Source organism: Paramormyrops kingsleyae, chromosome 6 (genome assembly GCF_048594095.1).
Source record: "Paramormyrops kingsleyae isolate MSU_618 chromosome 6, PKINGS_0.4, whole genome shotgun sequence".
Lineage (NCBI taxonomy): Eukaryota > Metazoa > Chordata > Actinopteri > Osteoglossiformes > Mormyridae > Paramormyrops > Paramormyrops kingsleyae.
This window is the reverse complement of record NC_132802.1, coordinates 19,805,631-19,821,733: the sequence shown is the minus strand read 5'-3', so window position 1 is coordinate 19,821,733 and position 16,103 is coordinate 19,805,631. Positions and strand designations below refer to the sequence as shown.

At 47.8% G+C, this 16,103-nt stretch overlaps 1 protein-coding gene across 3 annotated transcripts; it reads right to left on the bottom strand.

Moving 5' to 3' along the window:
* Positions 1–3,653: 3,653 nt before the first annotated feature.
* Positions 3,654–15,145, bottom strand: eif4ba (eukaryotic translation initiation factor 4Ba). 3 transcript variants are annotated; one of them, XM_023805107.1, is made up of 15 exons: positions 15,014–15,145; positions 12,101–12,238; positions 11,355–11,560; positions 9,296–9,412; positions 8,841–8,895; positions 8,184–8,321; positions 7,978–8,106; positions 7,643–7,813; positions 7,201–7,441; positions 6,793–6,881; positions 6,430–6,679; positions 6,294–6,337; positions 5,143–5,272; positions 4,581–4,653; positions 3,654–3,938 (listed from the first exon to the last, which is right to left on the bottom strand). In XM_023805107.1, exons 1-15 carry the CDS (start codon positions 15,024–15,026, stop codon positions 3,858–3,860), a joined length of 1,875 nt encoding a protein of 624 aa, XP_023660875.1. In that variant the 5' UTR covers positions 15,027–15,145; the 3' UTR covers positions 3,654–3,857. The 3 variants fall into 3 exon arrangements, with proteins under 3 accessions (XP_023660875.1, XP_023660876.1, XP_023660877.1); XM_023805108.1 differs by lacking the exon at positions 5,143–5,272; XM_023805109.1 differs by lacking the exons at positions 4,581–4,653; positions 5,143–5,272.
* Between the last annotated feature and the right edge of the window lie 958 nt (positions 15,146–16,103).

The following is a 16,103-nucleotide window of genomic DNA, read 5'->3' as shown; positions in this document are numbered from 1 at the left end:
TACAAAAGAAGGGGGGGGGTCATTGCAGTCACCTAACTGAGGACAGAGAGCAACTTGAAATGGAGTGGAGGAGATGAAGGAGAGAAGGGATGTGGACAGAGAAATCAAGAAGGAATGCTTAAGGAGTGATAAAATAGGGAAAGTAAAACAAAGGGGTCCTATGAGTCCAAATAAGGGGGGAGGGGGGGAGAGAGAGGGAAGGAAGGAGAGCAAAGAGGAGGAAAGAGAGACAGAAAGTGATTCAGGGGGGCTGGGGAGAGATCCAAGGCGCCTAAACGAACTGGATACGAACTGAATATGAACCGAAGAGATGAAGCGACAAAGAATCCATTCAAAAGGTCTGAAGTGATCATCATAGCAAAGAAATGTCCCAAATGTACCAAACCAAAAATGACGATGCTGTGGGAAAAGGCCAGTGAAATGGGGCCAGAATCCAACATATACATTTCTCTGATCACAGCTGGGAAAATGTTTTTTAAAGAACATTTGAAAGTAATTGTTAAATGTGGGAAGAGTCTGGGTTAAACAGACAGCATGAGACATCCTGAACTGTGTAGTTACGTGTGCCACTACTGGATTGGTCATAATCACACTACGTCCTTATGCCATTAGAGTAGCATTACTGATTGTGAACAACACCCCCTGCTGGAATATCACGGGAAAGGTTTCAAAACACATTGTCAGGAAATAAACACGCCTGAATCTAGCAATTGCGAGTCACATACCAGGGGGTGTGGCATTTCATTGCCACACATTGCTGCTGGAATTTCCCAAAAAACACTATATAGTTTGCCCTTAATTTAACACTTGTGGTTTTAGCCAGTGGCAAAGGACAAACAATTCTGAACTGAGGGCAGGGTGTGGGCACATTTTCAAACCATATAATCAAAGATGTACTAAATTTACTAGAGAGAAAAATGCAGTGAACTTATGGTGTCATTTTTAGCTTCTTTAGCTATTTTTAATTGGAGACCAAAACAATTTTTTTTTAAACATCACCGTATAAAAAAAAAATGAGACCCAAGCTGTCTGGAAGGTTCCAGGACACACTCCTTTCCTGTTTTGGCGGCAGCAGCTGACATTTTGCCTTTCTTCTAAAGGCCGAAGTTCCATTTTGTTTGGGAGATTATTGGGAGGGGGTGGGGGACACACAGGCAGCTGCCTATGTTTATAAGGGCCGGAAGTGTTAATGAGTTTAGCCAAGAATAGGAACCGCCATTAAATCAATGCCAAACAAGCGATGGGGCTGCAGCCCCTGGGGCTGTCAGCACTCAGGACAAATGTTTATTATTCTCAGACTCCAGGACAGAAAAGCCGGAAGCAGAACCGGGAATATTAATAGCCACAGAAAAACAGCAGTAGTGGAAATGGAGGTAGAGGCTCAGAGAAGGTCCGGTGCCATGTGGGGGACATATTTTATAACTATTTGCATTACAAAAAAAAATGCAATTACCAAATAACTTTGTAAAATTGGAGGTCAATGCAATGCATTTTTATGTGACCTGGGGTGGTGGACCCTAGTGCATTCAGCACCATGAGACGTCCTTTTTATTTTTTTTTGATGAACCTCTGAATCTCTTAATCGGTCATTAGAAAACAGATCACCTTACCTAAGCGGTCTTCAAAATATATGAAAGTTCAAGTAAAAAAAAAAAAGTGGCAAGGCTTTGTGAAGAAACCTAAATGAAACAAAGAAAACCAAAACACACGAGCCTCGAATGTCTCTTGGACCAGACCAATGTGAGCAATTTTGAGCCCTAGTTTTAGAGATTTGCAGTCTGCTTGAGCACTAAAGCAATAGATCGACCAAAGTAAACCTTCCTACTCAGAACAAAGGTCATCGGAGGTTTACAAAAACACAGTGAGTGTTGAGAATCATCACAAAGGTTGAGTATTACAAAGGGGCTAAAATCATATGGCTTCAAAGCAGTTGCATAAACATTGACTCTTAGGAAACCTTGACTTTAAGATGCTAAATCCCCTTTCAAAGCCCATCTAACACCTTTCTGAAGCTTAGTTCCCACTGAACTGAATGGATCTCCGGACCCATGTCCTACCATCGCTGGAGCTGGAAACAGACTATGTGGGAGACAGAGCTGGATGCTGGGAAAATGTTAACAAAGTCGTGACCCACCACATCTGCAGCCGTCTCAGACTCCTCCTCAGGAACGCTGGGTTCTGGCGACCTCTCTGGAGTCGCACAGAGCAGCCTGTTTCCCATCATGCCCCATGACAAAAGCTCCACTGAGTCCAAAGAGGTCTCTCGTCTTAACGATCATGTCAGAGGTCAAAGTTCATGATACAAGCAGCTGACAGCTAGAGAGCATGGGGTGGGCTGCTTAGGGAAGAGACAGGAAGTCTCCATTCTATCCTTCACACAAACTCCTTGAAGACGAGACCCCCTCATTTTGGCTTCCTTCCAGCCGACACACGAGGTTGCAAGTAATTTTTAATAGGAAAAAAAACATTTGATTTACAATCAAAACACATGAAAAACCTTGCCCCGGAATAACAGGAAAAAAAAACTAAACCTTGCATTTAATACATTTTTCATTTTGAGTGCATGTTAGTGGATAAGCACATTCTCTCCATTTGTTGTTTTTGAGCACACAAGTCAAAAATGGCTCCCAAAAACGAAAGGCAAGGGGGAAGAAAGGACAAGAGGAAGATTTTGGAGAATATCACTCCCAGGGTTTAAAGCAGGGGTCAGTTTCTGAGGCCTGATAGCATCATGGTTCTCCTGAATGGCAGAGCACGTACTAGGTGTGGAGCGCCATGCACCTTCTGGATCACTGCATAATGAGCTGACGTTCCGCTAAGCAGACTCCCACCTCCCACCTACTTAAAAGCAGCATTACCTTTCCACATGGAACCAAGGACATTGTTCTTCAGCTAAATGTCAGGCCGTCTTACATCACATGGAATCTTAAGAGTCCAGCACAGTGCAAAAATTTGGACGTGACCACCCCCCACCACCCAAGTATGAAACAGCTCAGCAGAGGTGAAACATTCCTAAAGCATTAAAGAGTAAAATTGTGTCACTTGAAGGGTCATTCTGAATCTTCGAGTTTGCGAAAGAACTTTCAAAGGAAAAAAAAAAAAAAAAAAAGTGTTTTTCCACCTGGCAAGAGGCCACGGCACCAAGAAGCCAGGCAACAGACGACCCAGCACAGCATACAACTGGGAACGCTGTCCGCATAGCCGTGCCTGCGTATGTCCTACTGGGAACGCTGTCCGCATAGCCGTGCCTGCGTATGTCCTACTGGGAACGCCGTCCGCATAGCCATGCCTGCGTATGTCCTACTGGGAACGCTGTCCGCATAGCCATGCCTGCCTCAGAATAGCCCCCACCCTCCCCGTCACTCGAAATACTAAAAAAATAAAAACTCCGAGTCGACACAATGGCCGACACTGCCCAGGAACTTACCATGTTTGCTAAAACCCGACGCAGATCACTTACTGCTTGGCGAACTGGTGTCTGTAACCATGAAAAGATGATCAAATTTGACTCAAGCGAAACAGCTCATGTGCTGCTGAAACCCAGTGGCTGGGGTGGGGGGGGGGGGGGGCACTCCATACAAAGCATGGACTGAGCAAACCTGCCACCCCCGTTTCACACTAACAAATGCTAAAAAGTGGAGCTGAAGCCATGATTTAATCTTTTTTCCCCACTTTTTATTTATTATAATTATTTATTCAATTTCCATTTCCTTATTCCCATTTTAAAACAAGTCCAGTATTGTACTATGTTTAGGTCCAGTCCGGCTGAGCTGGGTCTGGTGCGCCTCCCGGTGTGAAGATCGGATCTGTTTCTCGGACTTCTTTAATTCATTCTTCTCATTTTCCTCCTTCTCCTCCTACTCCACGCCATCCTCTGCCTCGTCGCCTTGGTCGCCGTCCATTAGCAGCGCTGCATACTTACTGGCGGAGCTGAATTTCTGTGGACCAGAATTAGCAAGTCTGAAGCCAGGGAGCGACAAGGGGGATTTCGAAGGCCCAACAGCCGCAGCCAGCATGGGGCAGGCGGGCGGTCAGGTCTGCAAAAGCCAGGTGTGCAGCCCATCACCAAACATACGGCTGCAAATGGTCATTGGTAGTCATGAAAAATGTAGATACCACCGTGTGTCTGCATGTACTGACATGATATAATCATAGTCAGCCTGTATGGTACTACGAGTAAGAAACTCACCAAGAAACTCTGGTACCAACCTGATAAAATTTAACAAGCAGGAAATTTGCCAGAAATTCCATAAAGATCTACTACAATTTATAACAAGTCATCTTTGACGTGACTTCACAGTGGTGCTTATTGTTTCAAACAGACCGAGACACTCCTCAAAAGGATCGAAAGTTCCCCGTTTGCTGATGAAGCGGCAGTAAACTGCATCGTTTCAGCTCCGTTCCCTTCGTGATGGGCATCAGGTTCACATTGAGGTTGATGATCTGACTGATTTGTAAATATTTACAGAACGCTAATTATGCACCAGCCCTTCCAGCAGTGTCACAATGCTTAACGACCACAGCAAGCAAGTGTGCTGAGCGTGAGAGGCCTGAGGGGGGCGCTGTGCTGAGACACTCACAGGGCTGGGGGATTCCTCGTATCTCTTTGGCTCTGGCACAGGTCTGCAGTCTCGCTCTCTTCTACCATCCTTTCTGTAATCAATGCAACAAGGAAGTCAAACGTGCTTCATTGGGTATAACACCCACCACTCAAGCCACTGAAAGCAGTTAGGGCTCCGAGGACGGACAAACCAGCACTTAGGGTGACCCGGGGTCATGAGAAACAAGCTGCGATGTTAATACTTAAACGGGAAGCCCTGATTTACAAGTGAACACAGGACACCAGAGAATCAAGAGGACTTATGCAGGGTCCCTAAACTCTGCCAGTCTTCTGAGTGGAGCTGAAACGCTCTCATGTGTCACCTGAGACCAAATACAGAGCTTCTGACCAATACTCCCTGGTGGCTGCCAATGTCTTCCACATGACACCAATTAATACTAAAGGGAGTGATTTCAGACATGCAAAAGTACAAGGAACCAAGGAGGACACGACTATCTGCAGCTCAAGGAAATGCTGCTGAGCTCAGAGCCTAGAGGCTGGTGGTGCTGAGGGACCCTGCACTGTCACCCATGAAGGCTGACCTGTCTGGCTCCTTTCTGCGGTCTCGGCTGGCAGCATCTCCTCTGCCCCTGCCCGCCCCAGGGACGGAGGCGCCCCCCCGGCCCCGTGAAGGGCCCCGGTCCCGGTGCACACCCTCCACCTTGTTCTCATCTGCAAGAAGAGCACTGTGCTAAGGAAGGGTGGCATGGTGCAACCAACCGCACAGGACTCTGGGTCTTAACCCTAAATAGCAGCCATCATGAACTCCTCAGGGCTATCCATCAGCTGAACAGTAAACGAACAGCCACATGGGATTTTCCAACACTCGGGAAGCAGACCAAGCTTTAAAAGGTACCCGAGCAAGAAAGTGGGTAGAGGGCGAAAGGAAAGGAACGTGCGATTCCCTCAGCATCAAGGGATGCCCTTTTCTTGCCCACTAAGGGCCACCCAGGACTGGCCATCCTGCACTCTTCACCGACCCAGACACATTGTTCCAAATGTCTCTGTGCTTCACATGCCAGGACGATTCCACACAAGTGAGACGTCACATGCTGGGCAAACAGTGGTGTGGCAATTCCACATGGGCAAAGGAGGCGTAGAGGAGGAGAACGCCAAGGAACACCAGGGGCCCAGCGGCCAAAGAGGCTTAGAACGGAGGTCTATCAACGTCTACGATGCTCTCCCGCATCCTCAACCCTTCCATCCGAGAGCCAACAACCAGCCCACCAAACATGACGGTGACCCTCTCAACAGGTCCCAATATCACAGTGGTCATTCATCAAGCGGAATATCCATCAGCGCCTTGCGATTTACAAAGGCCCTCCCTTCCTCTACAGATAAAGCTTCAGTGGCTGGATCAGTCACATGTACTGGTTCCTCTGACTGCTGTGTATTTCCACACGTGTGGCGAGGCCTCAGTTTCCCCTAATACCCATTTAAAGGCTCTGTCTGGTAATTCAAGGCCACACCCACAGCTCCACACAAGTGACGCTGCTCAAATTCAAGCTATATAAAGCCCATCCATTCACAAGAGTGCTGCAGGGAATGACCTACAGTCTTAGGCAGGCAGAACCCAGAGCCCCTGGGAGGGAAGGGGGCTCTGAGACACAGCTGCCTATACTGGTAATGCCGGGCACCAGTACGCTCACTCTAACCATAGAGGGGGCTGAAGGCCCAGGCAGTCCGTCCTTACCTTTGCTGCGCTGAGAGGGCTTCTCATCCACTGAGCCTGAGGAGCTGAAACAGACACACATATCAGACAAAGAAGCAGGAAGAACCAGCAAAGAAAACTCAGGTTCTAGCAGTGAGGACTTCATTTTTCACTTTACCTGGGCAGCTTCGGGGGCCCCAGGCTGCTGGGGGAGGTGGGGGAGCGGCCTTCCTGCTCGCTGGAGCTGCCACCTCCCACGGCACTGCGCTTCGCCCAGGCGTTCTCCTTGGGGGGTGGGGCCGGTACCACCTTCAGGGGCAGGGCTTCGTGCCTGGGGGGAGCTCGGCTCCCCGGAGAGGGGGGGTCCTCCTCGCGGCCGCTGAACACCTCGTTCTCCACGGCTCGTTCACTCTCCCTGCGTCGGGAGTCTGCAGCAAAGAGGTTCCATCAGCAGGTTAGCTGGTCTAAAGCCACCTTAGAGGAACCAACGACCTACCGGCCGGACTCCGACCTGGGAGCGGCAGAACAGAGCAGCCCTTACCTCTACCCGAGGTGCTGCCGGGCTGCGAGGACTCGCTGCCAGTGCGTGATCGCTCCGCGGGCTGCTCCTCGTTCCGCCAGCTCGGGTGCCTGGGGGGGGGGATAGGGGGGAGACACAGGGAGAGGGTGAGCTCAGCCGCAGTTGCAGGAGTGAAGGCAGCCCCGGGCCCCATCAGCAGGGGTGTCACAGCTGCCAAGACGCTTGAAATATGTAATGAACCGCAACCGAAACAGCTGGTAAGTATGCAGAGACAAAAACGGTTCCTTGACCCACGCGAAATCTCTGCCTGTCCTGGTCGAGGCCTGGCCTCCTCACACCAGTCAGAGGAGAGCACGCGCAGGCCAGCCTAACTCAGTGGCTCACTCCGGAGCGGGGGCTCTGCCGGCTCCGCCGCCCGTCGCCGCTCACCTCTCCCGGGGCTTGCGCTCTGGTGCCCTGCCCTTATCCTCCTCCAGTTGCCTCTGCAGCTTCTCCTGCTCCTTCTTCAGCCTCTCCTCCACCTCCCGCTCCTTGGCGGCCGTGTCCACCGGCTTGGCCGCGCCAAAGATGGAGGCGGCACGACCCGTCGGGGCTGAGGGAGCCCCACCCTGGTCCTCTTCCTTGGGCACACTGCGGGGTTTCAGGTTCAGCTTGGGCCTCTGGAGGGGACCTGGGTTAGACGGGTGGGGTGGGTCAAAGCCATTGGCCACACAAAGCTGGCTCCTGCCTTTTAGTTCAGTGTGTCCAGGTTCACTTGTCTACTCAAAAGCATGATGCAAGCAGTCTGTCTTAGAGGTCACAAAAGCTACTATCCAGTGGCGGTCTGGAGAGGCAGTGGCCCAGCACACCATAACTCCCATCGAACACCCACCTCTCTCCTCACGCCTATCATCCCGCCTTTCGTACCGGTCTTCACGGTCACCATATCGATCGCCATAGCGATCGCTGCTGCCCCGGAACCCGGATTCATCGCGCCGGTCGTCGTAGTCGCGTCGGAAACCACTGCCAAAGGGTCGACGCCCACCACTGCGGGAGTCGTAACCTGCATATGAGGTTATGGGAGAGATTCAAACTGAAAGGCGTTGCTGTGATTTATCTGTCGTTACGCATCAGAATGGAATTTCTGAAGAAATGGCATCCTGTCGGACATAGATCCCGGATCCTGTAAGTCATTCCCATAAAGGCTCTAGTCCAACTTCGACTAACCTCTGTCAAAGTCTCTGCGGTCGCGGTCATCGTAGCGGTCACGGAACCGGTCCCTGCCGCCATCATAGCGATCGCCATCTCTCCGGGGTCCGTCGCGGAAGCGGTCCGACTCGTAGCGGTCGCGTGACCCTGGAAGGAGACGCAGCCAATCAGAAGAGCCTGAGCCTCCGTCATATGGCGTTTTATCGGAATGAGTGGATCCTCACGTTCACCGAAGGCATCGTCCCGCCGTGGACCGTCGTCGCTATCGCTGGCAGGCCGCGCTCGCCAGTCGGAGTCTGTCTTGTCGGGGCCACCGTCCCCCCGGTTCCTGTCGCGCCCAGACATGGAGCGGTCATCTCTCTCTATGGGAAGAGCAGTGGTGAGTCAGCGCCCAAGAGGAAATGAAATACTGTCCCAGAATGAGCACGACTAGGGGCAAACAGATTGATCACACCAACTGGACACAGGAAAGTGAGTCAGAACTACTGGGTGGCCAAATACAAATTACATTTTCTTTTTTTCCCAATGTTTGTTTTCAGACTTCATTTAGGGGTTTAATTATGCTTGTATCGTAAAATCCTTAATTGAGAGTGTACTGGTCTATACCAGGTCCTTAGGTAACTGCTGATAATTAGTCTAATTGTGTGTGTTTTCCAGTAGCTTACAACAATACGAAACAAGGCTGAGACTTGCAGTCCTAATATTATCACTTATTTCTGGCATTTAAATCTGCAAGGCATAGAGTCTGACCTAATCAGCAGATTCCCTGTGACACACTTCATCTGAACTGTGGGTGGGCAAGAATAGATGTAAAAGTACTCAAAGGGGAGGATAGTATGCAAATTAACGGAGACATGCGGGGGGGGTTGCTGCAGCCATACCTTTCTCATTAGACTGGTCTGCAATGTCCACACGGATCCTTCTGTTACCTAGGTTCTATAATGTGACCAGACAAGAGCTCATGAATTCCCCTTACAGAAGAATGAGTTGACATGATTCTTTAAATCGATCAATAAAGAATGACTAAAGGCTGCCATCTAGTGGTTGCTGATAAGTGGTGTTTCTCATACAAGCGCCAATCAACTATCATGTGGCTATCATGTGTCTCCAGTAATGCTCCACGAAAGGAGTTGAAGCAAAACTAGCGCGCACACATGGAAGTAACTGCAGACAAGTATACATAAGCAAAATGTAGATTTTGCCCTCCTAATTCTGGGCTTTACCTATTCTACCGCAGGAGGGTAAGATGCGTGAAAAACAACCAAAACCCCTCAGGTAGCACAGAGGACGACATAGCATTCGTGTTTTTCCTCAAAGGGCCCCTGAAGCGGCTCACCTCCTCGTTGAGGCTCAGGGCCTGCAGGAGCGACTCCACATCGTCAAACTCAGCGTAGCCGAAGCCCTTAAGTCTCTCAGGGTTGTTAGGCTCCCTGGGGAGACGCACAGCACTGATCTGCAGGGGGGGGGGGGGGGGCAGCCAATGATCAACAGTCACAAACAGGCGTCCTATGCAGGCTGAGGATTTGCCCCATATCACAACAGAGGTGGAAAGTTCAGGCTCAGAAAGCACAAATCCAGACCAAGATTTTGTTTCAACCTGCCAGTTGAGCTTAAAGAGTCCCAGACTGTTGGTTGGCTGGAACAAAATCCTGGTCTGGATTTGTATTCTCTGGACTTGAAATCTCCACCTGTTTCACACATAAACGATCAGAGCAGTTCAATGATTAAAAAAAATGCATCTCTGATGTACATATGTATCAGTTTTGTGTGTATAAATGTATGGGATATAGCAGTACTTGTGTACAGTTCGGCACGTCGTTCTGAGTCTGGTAAGCACAATGAAACGAAAAAGTAAATTGCGGAATCTAAACTCACAAGCAGATGTTCAGCATTGAAAACATTATACTAAATATTCGCTGTGAGTCTTATGGCAAATGCTGGCTACAGTCAGCCGTAATCGGTGGTTTGGGATCATTTTGGTTTAGTGGTTTTTGGAGTAGAGGATAAGACCAAGACTGTCAGCTCTGATATACCAAAATCTAATATGTGGCTGGAAAGATACCCAAAGATACCCTAACTGATGTGAGACATCATCATCCGCGCGTCTGTGCGACCAGAGTAAACCAGAAACAGCCTGTGCAAGTTAGTTTCCCTGTGGCATCTAGGGTGTTTTTACCAGGAAATTCAGATCAGATTTAAAAAATAACTTAGGCTATAGGGGTGTTCATCACTACAGACATGTGACCATACTGAGTAGTAGAGAAAATTGGATTTAGTTCATAATTCATTTTTTTTAATGTATATTTGTTTTTCAATGTGCAAAAAAGCATTTCTTAGGTGTTGCTATTCAGACACATCAAGACACACTAACTTTGATTTACAATTGTTCCAAATTGAATATCTTTACAGTTTTAATAAATTTCAAAAGTTTTTTCTCTCCGCTGTATCCAAGGTTTGTATCAAACTATTAGTTTTATGTGCTGTTTCAGTCCTTTATATATACACATACAATATAAAATTTGTAAATATTATTATAGGTCACAGGTCTTCTCTTCATGTTGATCTTTGAGGAGGTTGGCATGTAACCTCATGCTGCTCCGAGTTAAATTCAGTTCAGCCCTAAAGACCAGGAGAAAACCCTATCTGCACCACACAGCAGAAATGATAGGTGAGGCTGCACAGCAAGCCCTAAGACGTTTAACACGAAGAACTAGACAGCTGCCTCTCCTAAACCCAGCAGCCATTCACACTTTGTGACTTTCGTCCGCTGTCTTCAACCACTGCCGTACAGCTCTGTAAATAAGCCATTTCAGTTCAAATTTATTTATGGTGATGGATGTTAAGTAGCAAGCAATTACAGACTTGCTAATTGAGGGCTCGTAGGAATTTCACTTACCCAAAAATTTTCTGAGGGCAGAAGGAAAAATTATTGGTTCAGAAAGATAACCAACCAGATTGTAGATGACCTGGGTCTAAGCAACAAGAGTAGGGGGGACCAAGACATCTGAATGGTTGGTGCGGCCCCCTGTAATTGCTTGGACCCGCCTCCTCTACAATCCGATTGGTTCCGATAGATAACCAATCATTTTTCTTTCTGCCCTCAGAACATTTTTGGGTAAGTAAAACTCCCATGAGCTAACTGAGGTCTTTTCTAAACTCCTGTGGGCTGCTAGCCAGTGGATGCCAGCATGGCATCACGTGACCTGCAGCGTGCAATGATTCCACTGCAGAGGGACAGTGGGTCCTTTGGGTCAAAGGAGGCTTGCAGGAGGTGACGGAAAACAGAGTTCAGTATATTTAAGAAAATTTAAAAAGGATATAAATGAGAGAAAAGAGGCTTCCTTTACAGGAGAGAAAGAAGTGGTCAAAGAAATGCAACTGAGGGTGACACTCACACTGAGACCTCGGAAAAAGTCCTTGATTGAATCCTCTGTGACATCATATGGGAGGTTCCCTAAAAAGGCTGTATAGGGGGGGCTGCGGGGGAGCCGCGTGCGATCCACGTTGGGTTCACGGGCAGCCCGGGGGGCCGTGGGTAAGAGGGAGCGGTCGATGGGGGGGGCCCGGTACACATCATCCTCTGTGTGCCAGGAGGTGGAGACTGGAAAAGATGAACAACATCAAATGCGGCACTCTGACGGCAATCTCACAGAGCAGAGGACATGGAAAGGGCTCTTCAGAGTCTTATCAAAACAGACCATTTAATTAGAGCCTCTGAACATCTTCGGTCTGTTGGATCACATTTTCACAGGGTACATAGGATGTCTGACAAAGTAGCATTATTCAATCACTTCTTAAGTTGTATGTGCTCTCAATTAATATCAGCATAATACAAATTAATGAACAGGAGGAACTAATCAATGAACTACACGCACAACAATGTGTTTGCCGAAGGAACTGAAAGCACACGACCGATCGACTGGATTTGAGTATAAGGTATCATGCTGGTTATGCTCAGCGGTATTTACTAAACTCATATTTCATACTTAACATACTCCAGTTATTTTGGCCTTAGTAGGCTTAATGGATCAGCTGGATTAAAAACCAAGACGCACAGCAGACCCCTGCGAAAGCACTGTGACACAGAGATTAGGCACAGAGCGGTAGAGATGAGCTGAGCGATGCGGCCGGCTGCTCTCACCATCCCCTTCCAGGTCGTCGGTCTCATCCGCCCAGCTGGTGGGTTTGGTGGGGTAGCTCACGGGTGCATTGCCACCACTGTCCTCGGCAAGGAAGTCGGTCAGGGTCAGGGTCTTCCCTTTCTTATTCTTCTTCTTAGCTACACACCAGAAATAAAAAAAAACGTTACAACTAATAGCCATGACTTAGAAAAGACTTCAGTAGAGATGCTCCTCTACTTAAGAACTTTCAGACACGCGAACGAAGAGGACTGTAAGTCCGAATTGTGTTCGTTGGGCTCCCGTTTCCTGTCCGCAACATCAATTTGCTTTCTGCGCGCCAATTCCGCCTAGTACAACTTCAGGCCGCTACTCCCGCCGCGCAGCAGTGTAGCGTGCGTACTCTCAGCATCCTAGTTCTTAGTACTTGCGTATACTCTTAAAATGATCTTGAATAACGATTCACGAACATTTCAAGTTGCGAACGGCCGTTCGGAACGTATCTCGTTCGTAAGTAGAGGAGCGTCTGTACTGGTACATAAGGGCAAATCCCATCAAAAGGGCAGCCGCAGTTTCCGTTTGGAATGAAATCCTCAGACTGAGTGTGAGTGATCGATTTTAGGAAACCTCAAACTGAATGCTACAGTCAATTTTTACAATGCTTCACTCATTGACAAGGGGACTCCAACCATTCCGAATCAAGCTAAAGACATGACAACTCTCGTGCATTTAATGCTGCCACAATGATCAAGACATTTAATATTAAATAGCAATAAAGTATAAGGTTGCTGGGAGGGGAGAAAAAAAACGTGTATAACTATATGAACCTAGTAGACAGCCTGAATAATGCTGTGGTCAATAGAAGCACAAGCTGTCCTGTCTGGTTTTGTGGATGTGACATTTCAGCTCACACCTCCCAAGCAACAGATACAGCCAAATTCACCAAAACTGCTGAAATCTCATGTATGAATTTCACATTTTACTGGCTCAGGAAGAACTTGAACAGAAGTAGGTATTGATAACTAAGTGCTGAAATCAGCTTACAAGCTAATCTGCAGTGGTTTCTTTTCAGGTGGATATGGATTGCCCCCCCATTTCATTTTTACATGTAGAAGAGTATTTTTAAGGTTAAACAACCCAATCATGAAAATTTTAATCAAACTTTGTTCGCACATCATTCCTTTTTAGCTGAGTATGCAAAGGATTTAATTTATTTGCAGATGCAACCCGAAAGGCACTCAAAGATCATTCAAACCGCCAAGAGAAGCTACAGATCCTCAGAGAGTGGACGCTAAATAAACAAACACAGTACACGGACTGCCCCAGTAACTAAAACATGTACCGTAATCACATGCGTTTCAGAATGATATTGCCCTGACAGATCAGAACAAAGAGAGCCTCGGAACCACCGCGGGAAAACCCTGATGTCAGAACATTTTTCCAAAGGGAACATCGCTTGTTTGTGTTTATAGATCTGCGTTAGAACCGAAAGCTACAAAGCGAACGATTTAACGTACACTGATAACACAAATACATGGAATTGAACACTAACAACGGAAAAGAACACAAATTAGTACAGACACGTGCACGCTCTGAACTACATATCGGACTAAATAAAAATTTAAGACCTGGTAACAAAACCACACCAGTCTTCTTAAAAGTTTATGAGCAATGACTACACGATATTGCGTATGGAGAGCTGGACTGAGAACCCTTGAACAAAAGCAAGCAACCAGACGTGTTACACAGCCCGCTTCAAACGAGTCCAGCTAGCATTCCGTACGGCATTGAATCACCGAAAAACACGTCGGCGCCGAGCCAGCACACACCCCCAACCACCAAGGTGATCCCGCCCGCACCATGTTTTACAATCATCTCCACCAAACGCACCATCTTGGTGAACAGGGCACTTCGGCGCTGTTTCACAAGACGTCAGTAGACCTGCTTGGCGCGTTTAACAAACATGTCAGCGACTGGGGTAACCGAGTTAAGCCAGCTAACAGACATGTAAAATGAGCACGTGCAATGCGTATAAGCGGGAAGTGCATCCGAACTAAAGTCGGCCTTATCCACTTAGCTATAACTTAGACGTAGTACTGGTGAGTTACCGCACACGATTCGTCCCCTGACCTCACAATAAGCCAGGCGTAACTTCACAACAGTTTCATTTTCATTGTTTCGGGAGTCGGATATTCAGCGCACGGAGCCGCTTCACTGACAGCACGGCACCACAAGCCGCCTCGCCGCACACGCCAAGGCCCGGCCCAGCCCGGATATCCCCGAAGTGCTAGTACACTAATGTCGGGTTGGGTGACTAACGACGGGCCGCACGGACTCGGCGTACGCCGCGCTCCCCCCGCACGGCTCGCCCCGCGCTGTCCGACCCTCCCTTTAAACTTTCGCGTCCCCAGACCTACGGGGGAGCACGTGGGGAGCTCGAGAACAGCCGCGCGGCGCGCCGCCCCTCCCTCCGTTCCCCGCCGCGCCTGCGCTTCGCCGTGCCGCCGAGCGGCTGATAATCGCTGAACAAAACGTGGCAGAGTCTACGCGCTCCCGACGCGGCGGCTGCCTGAGCCGCCGCCTCGGCCACACGCGCTCTGAAAGCGACATCCTATCCCGCAGAGGGCCATCGGCGCCATGATATTTCAGCGTTGCATACTACCCGTACGACATGTCGCAGCTCCGCGAACAGTATCTGGCATAGCACTGTAGATTCAACCCCTCGCCTGCCCCTCGTCTCCTCTGCGTCAATTCTCGGACACCAAGCGGGTTTTCAACCCACTCCGTGCACAAAAAATACGAACAATGCTGTCACGCCAGTACTAAGACGCTAATATTAAATTGTCGGGCCCCGATAAATCATGTCGCGACAACAACCGCATATTCTTCTCATATTATCCACACCGGCCCAGCCCGCCTCCCCACATAAACCTCACCTGACGCCGCCATGATGGAGAGTGAGTCTGCGTCGAAGTGTCCCGGATGCAGGCGTCACATGCTTATCGTCGGGACCGCGCATCAGTGCTCCCGAGGACGTATATCAGCAGGTCTTGGCGCTTAAAATGTTGGAAGCTTTGTTTAAGGTTTTTCTTGAATATTTGGAAATTAACTTAGTATTTTAATAAAAAAAATAAACATTATTATTATTATTATATATGTAGTAGTAATACTACTACTACTACTACTAATAATAATAATAATAATAACAACAGCTACACAGAAAAAAGGGTACCAGTTTGTACCTTGACTTGTCACTGGGGCTGTACCCTCAAGGGCCTGCCAATTGTTCCTGTAGCTTTGCATTCCTGCTCTGCTCATCTAATCCATACTCCTCCTACACCCACCAACCTGTACAATTTCTAGAAGTACTGGATGGATCAACTGGAAATGTGAAAGCCAATAAATGTGCTTTTACCCAAATACTGTGAGTGCTAACTGTTACACTTAACTCTGACACTACATCTATTCATTTATTACACATTCATCTTATATGCCAATTTTCACCTTGTCTTTCCCACCAGTTACCAGTGCTTAGGCCTACCTGTATTTCTTTATGTATGCCTTAATGTTCATGTCTTAGATTGTCATTTATATAATTCATATTTTTACATTCTGTTTATTTCCCATTTGCACCATGACCAACATTTTCCATGACATACCGCTAAGAACTGTAACAGATACGCTAATGGTATATACCCAGCCATGGTATATACCACAAACTATTTATATGTTTGTTTGTTTTTGTGGGCACGGTGTATTAAATCGTGCACAGAATTTAGTTCCTACAAAATACTATATCAGGCTCATATATTTCTTAAACTGCATGTAGACATGATTTATTTATTAAGAGTCCAAAGCACGTAGTGCATTGGAACCTTATTGTTTTTCTTTTTATATTTCTAGCTGTGGAATTTATTTTCGATGAAGCAATGAAACGTAATCTTTTGGTTGTTTGTTTTTTGCCTAAAATCACGTGACTGCAAAGCCGGAAGCTGAAGTGAAGCCCACAAATACTATGAGTTTTTC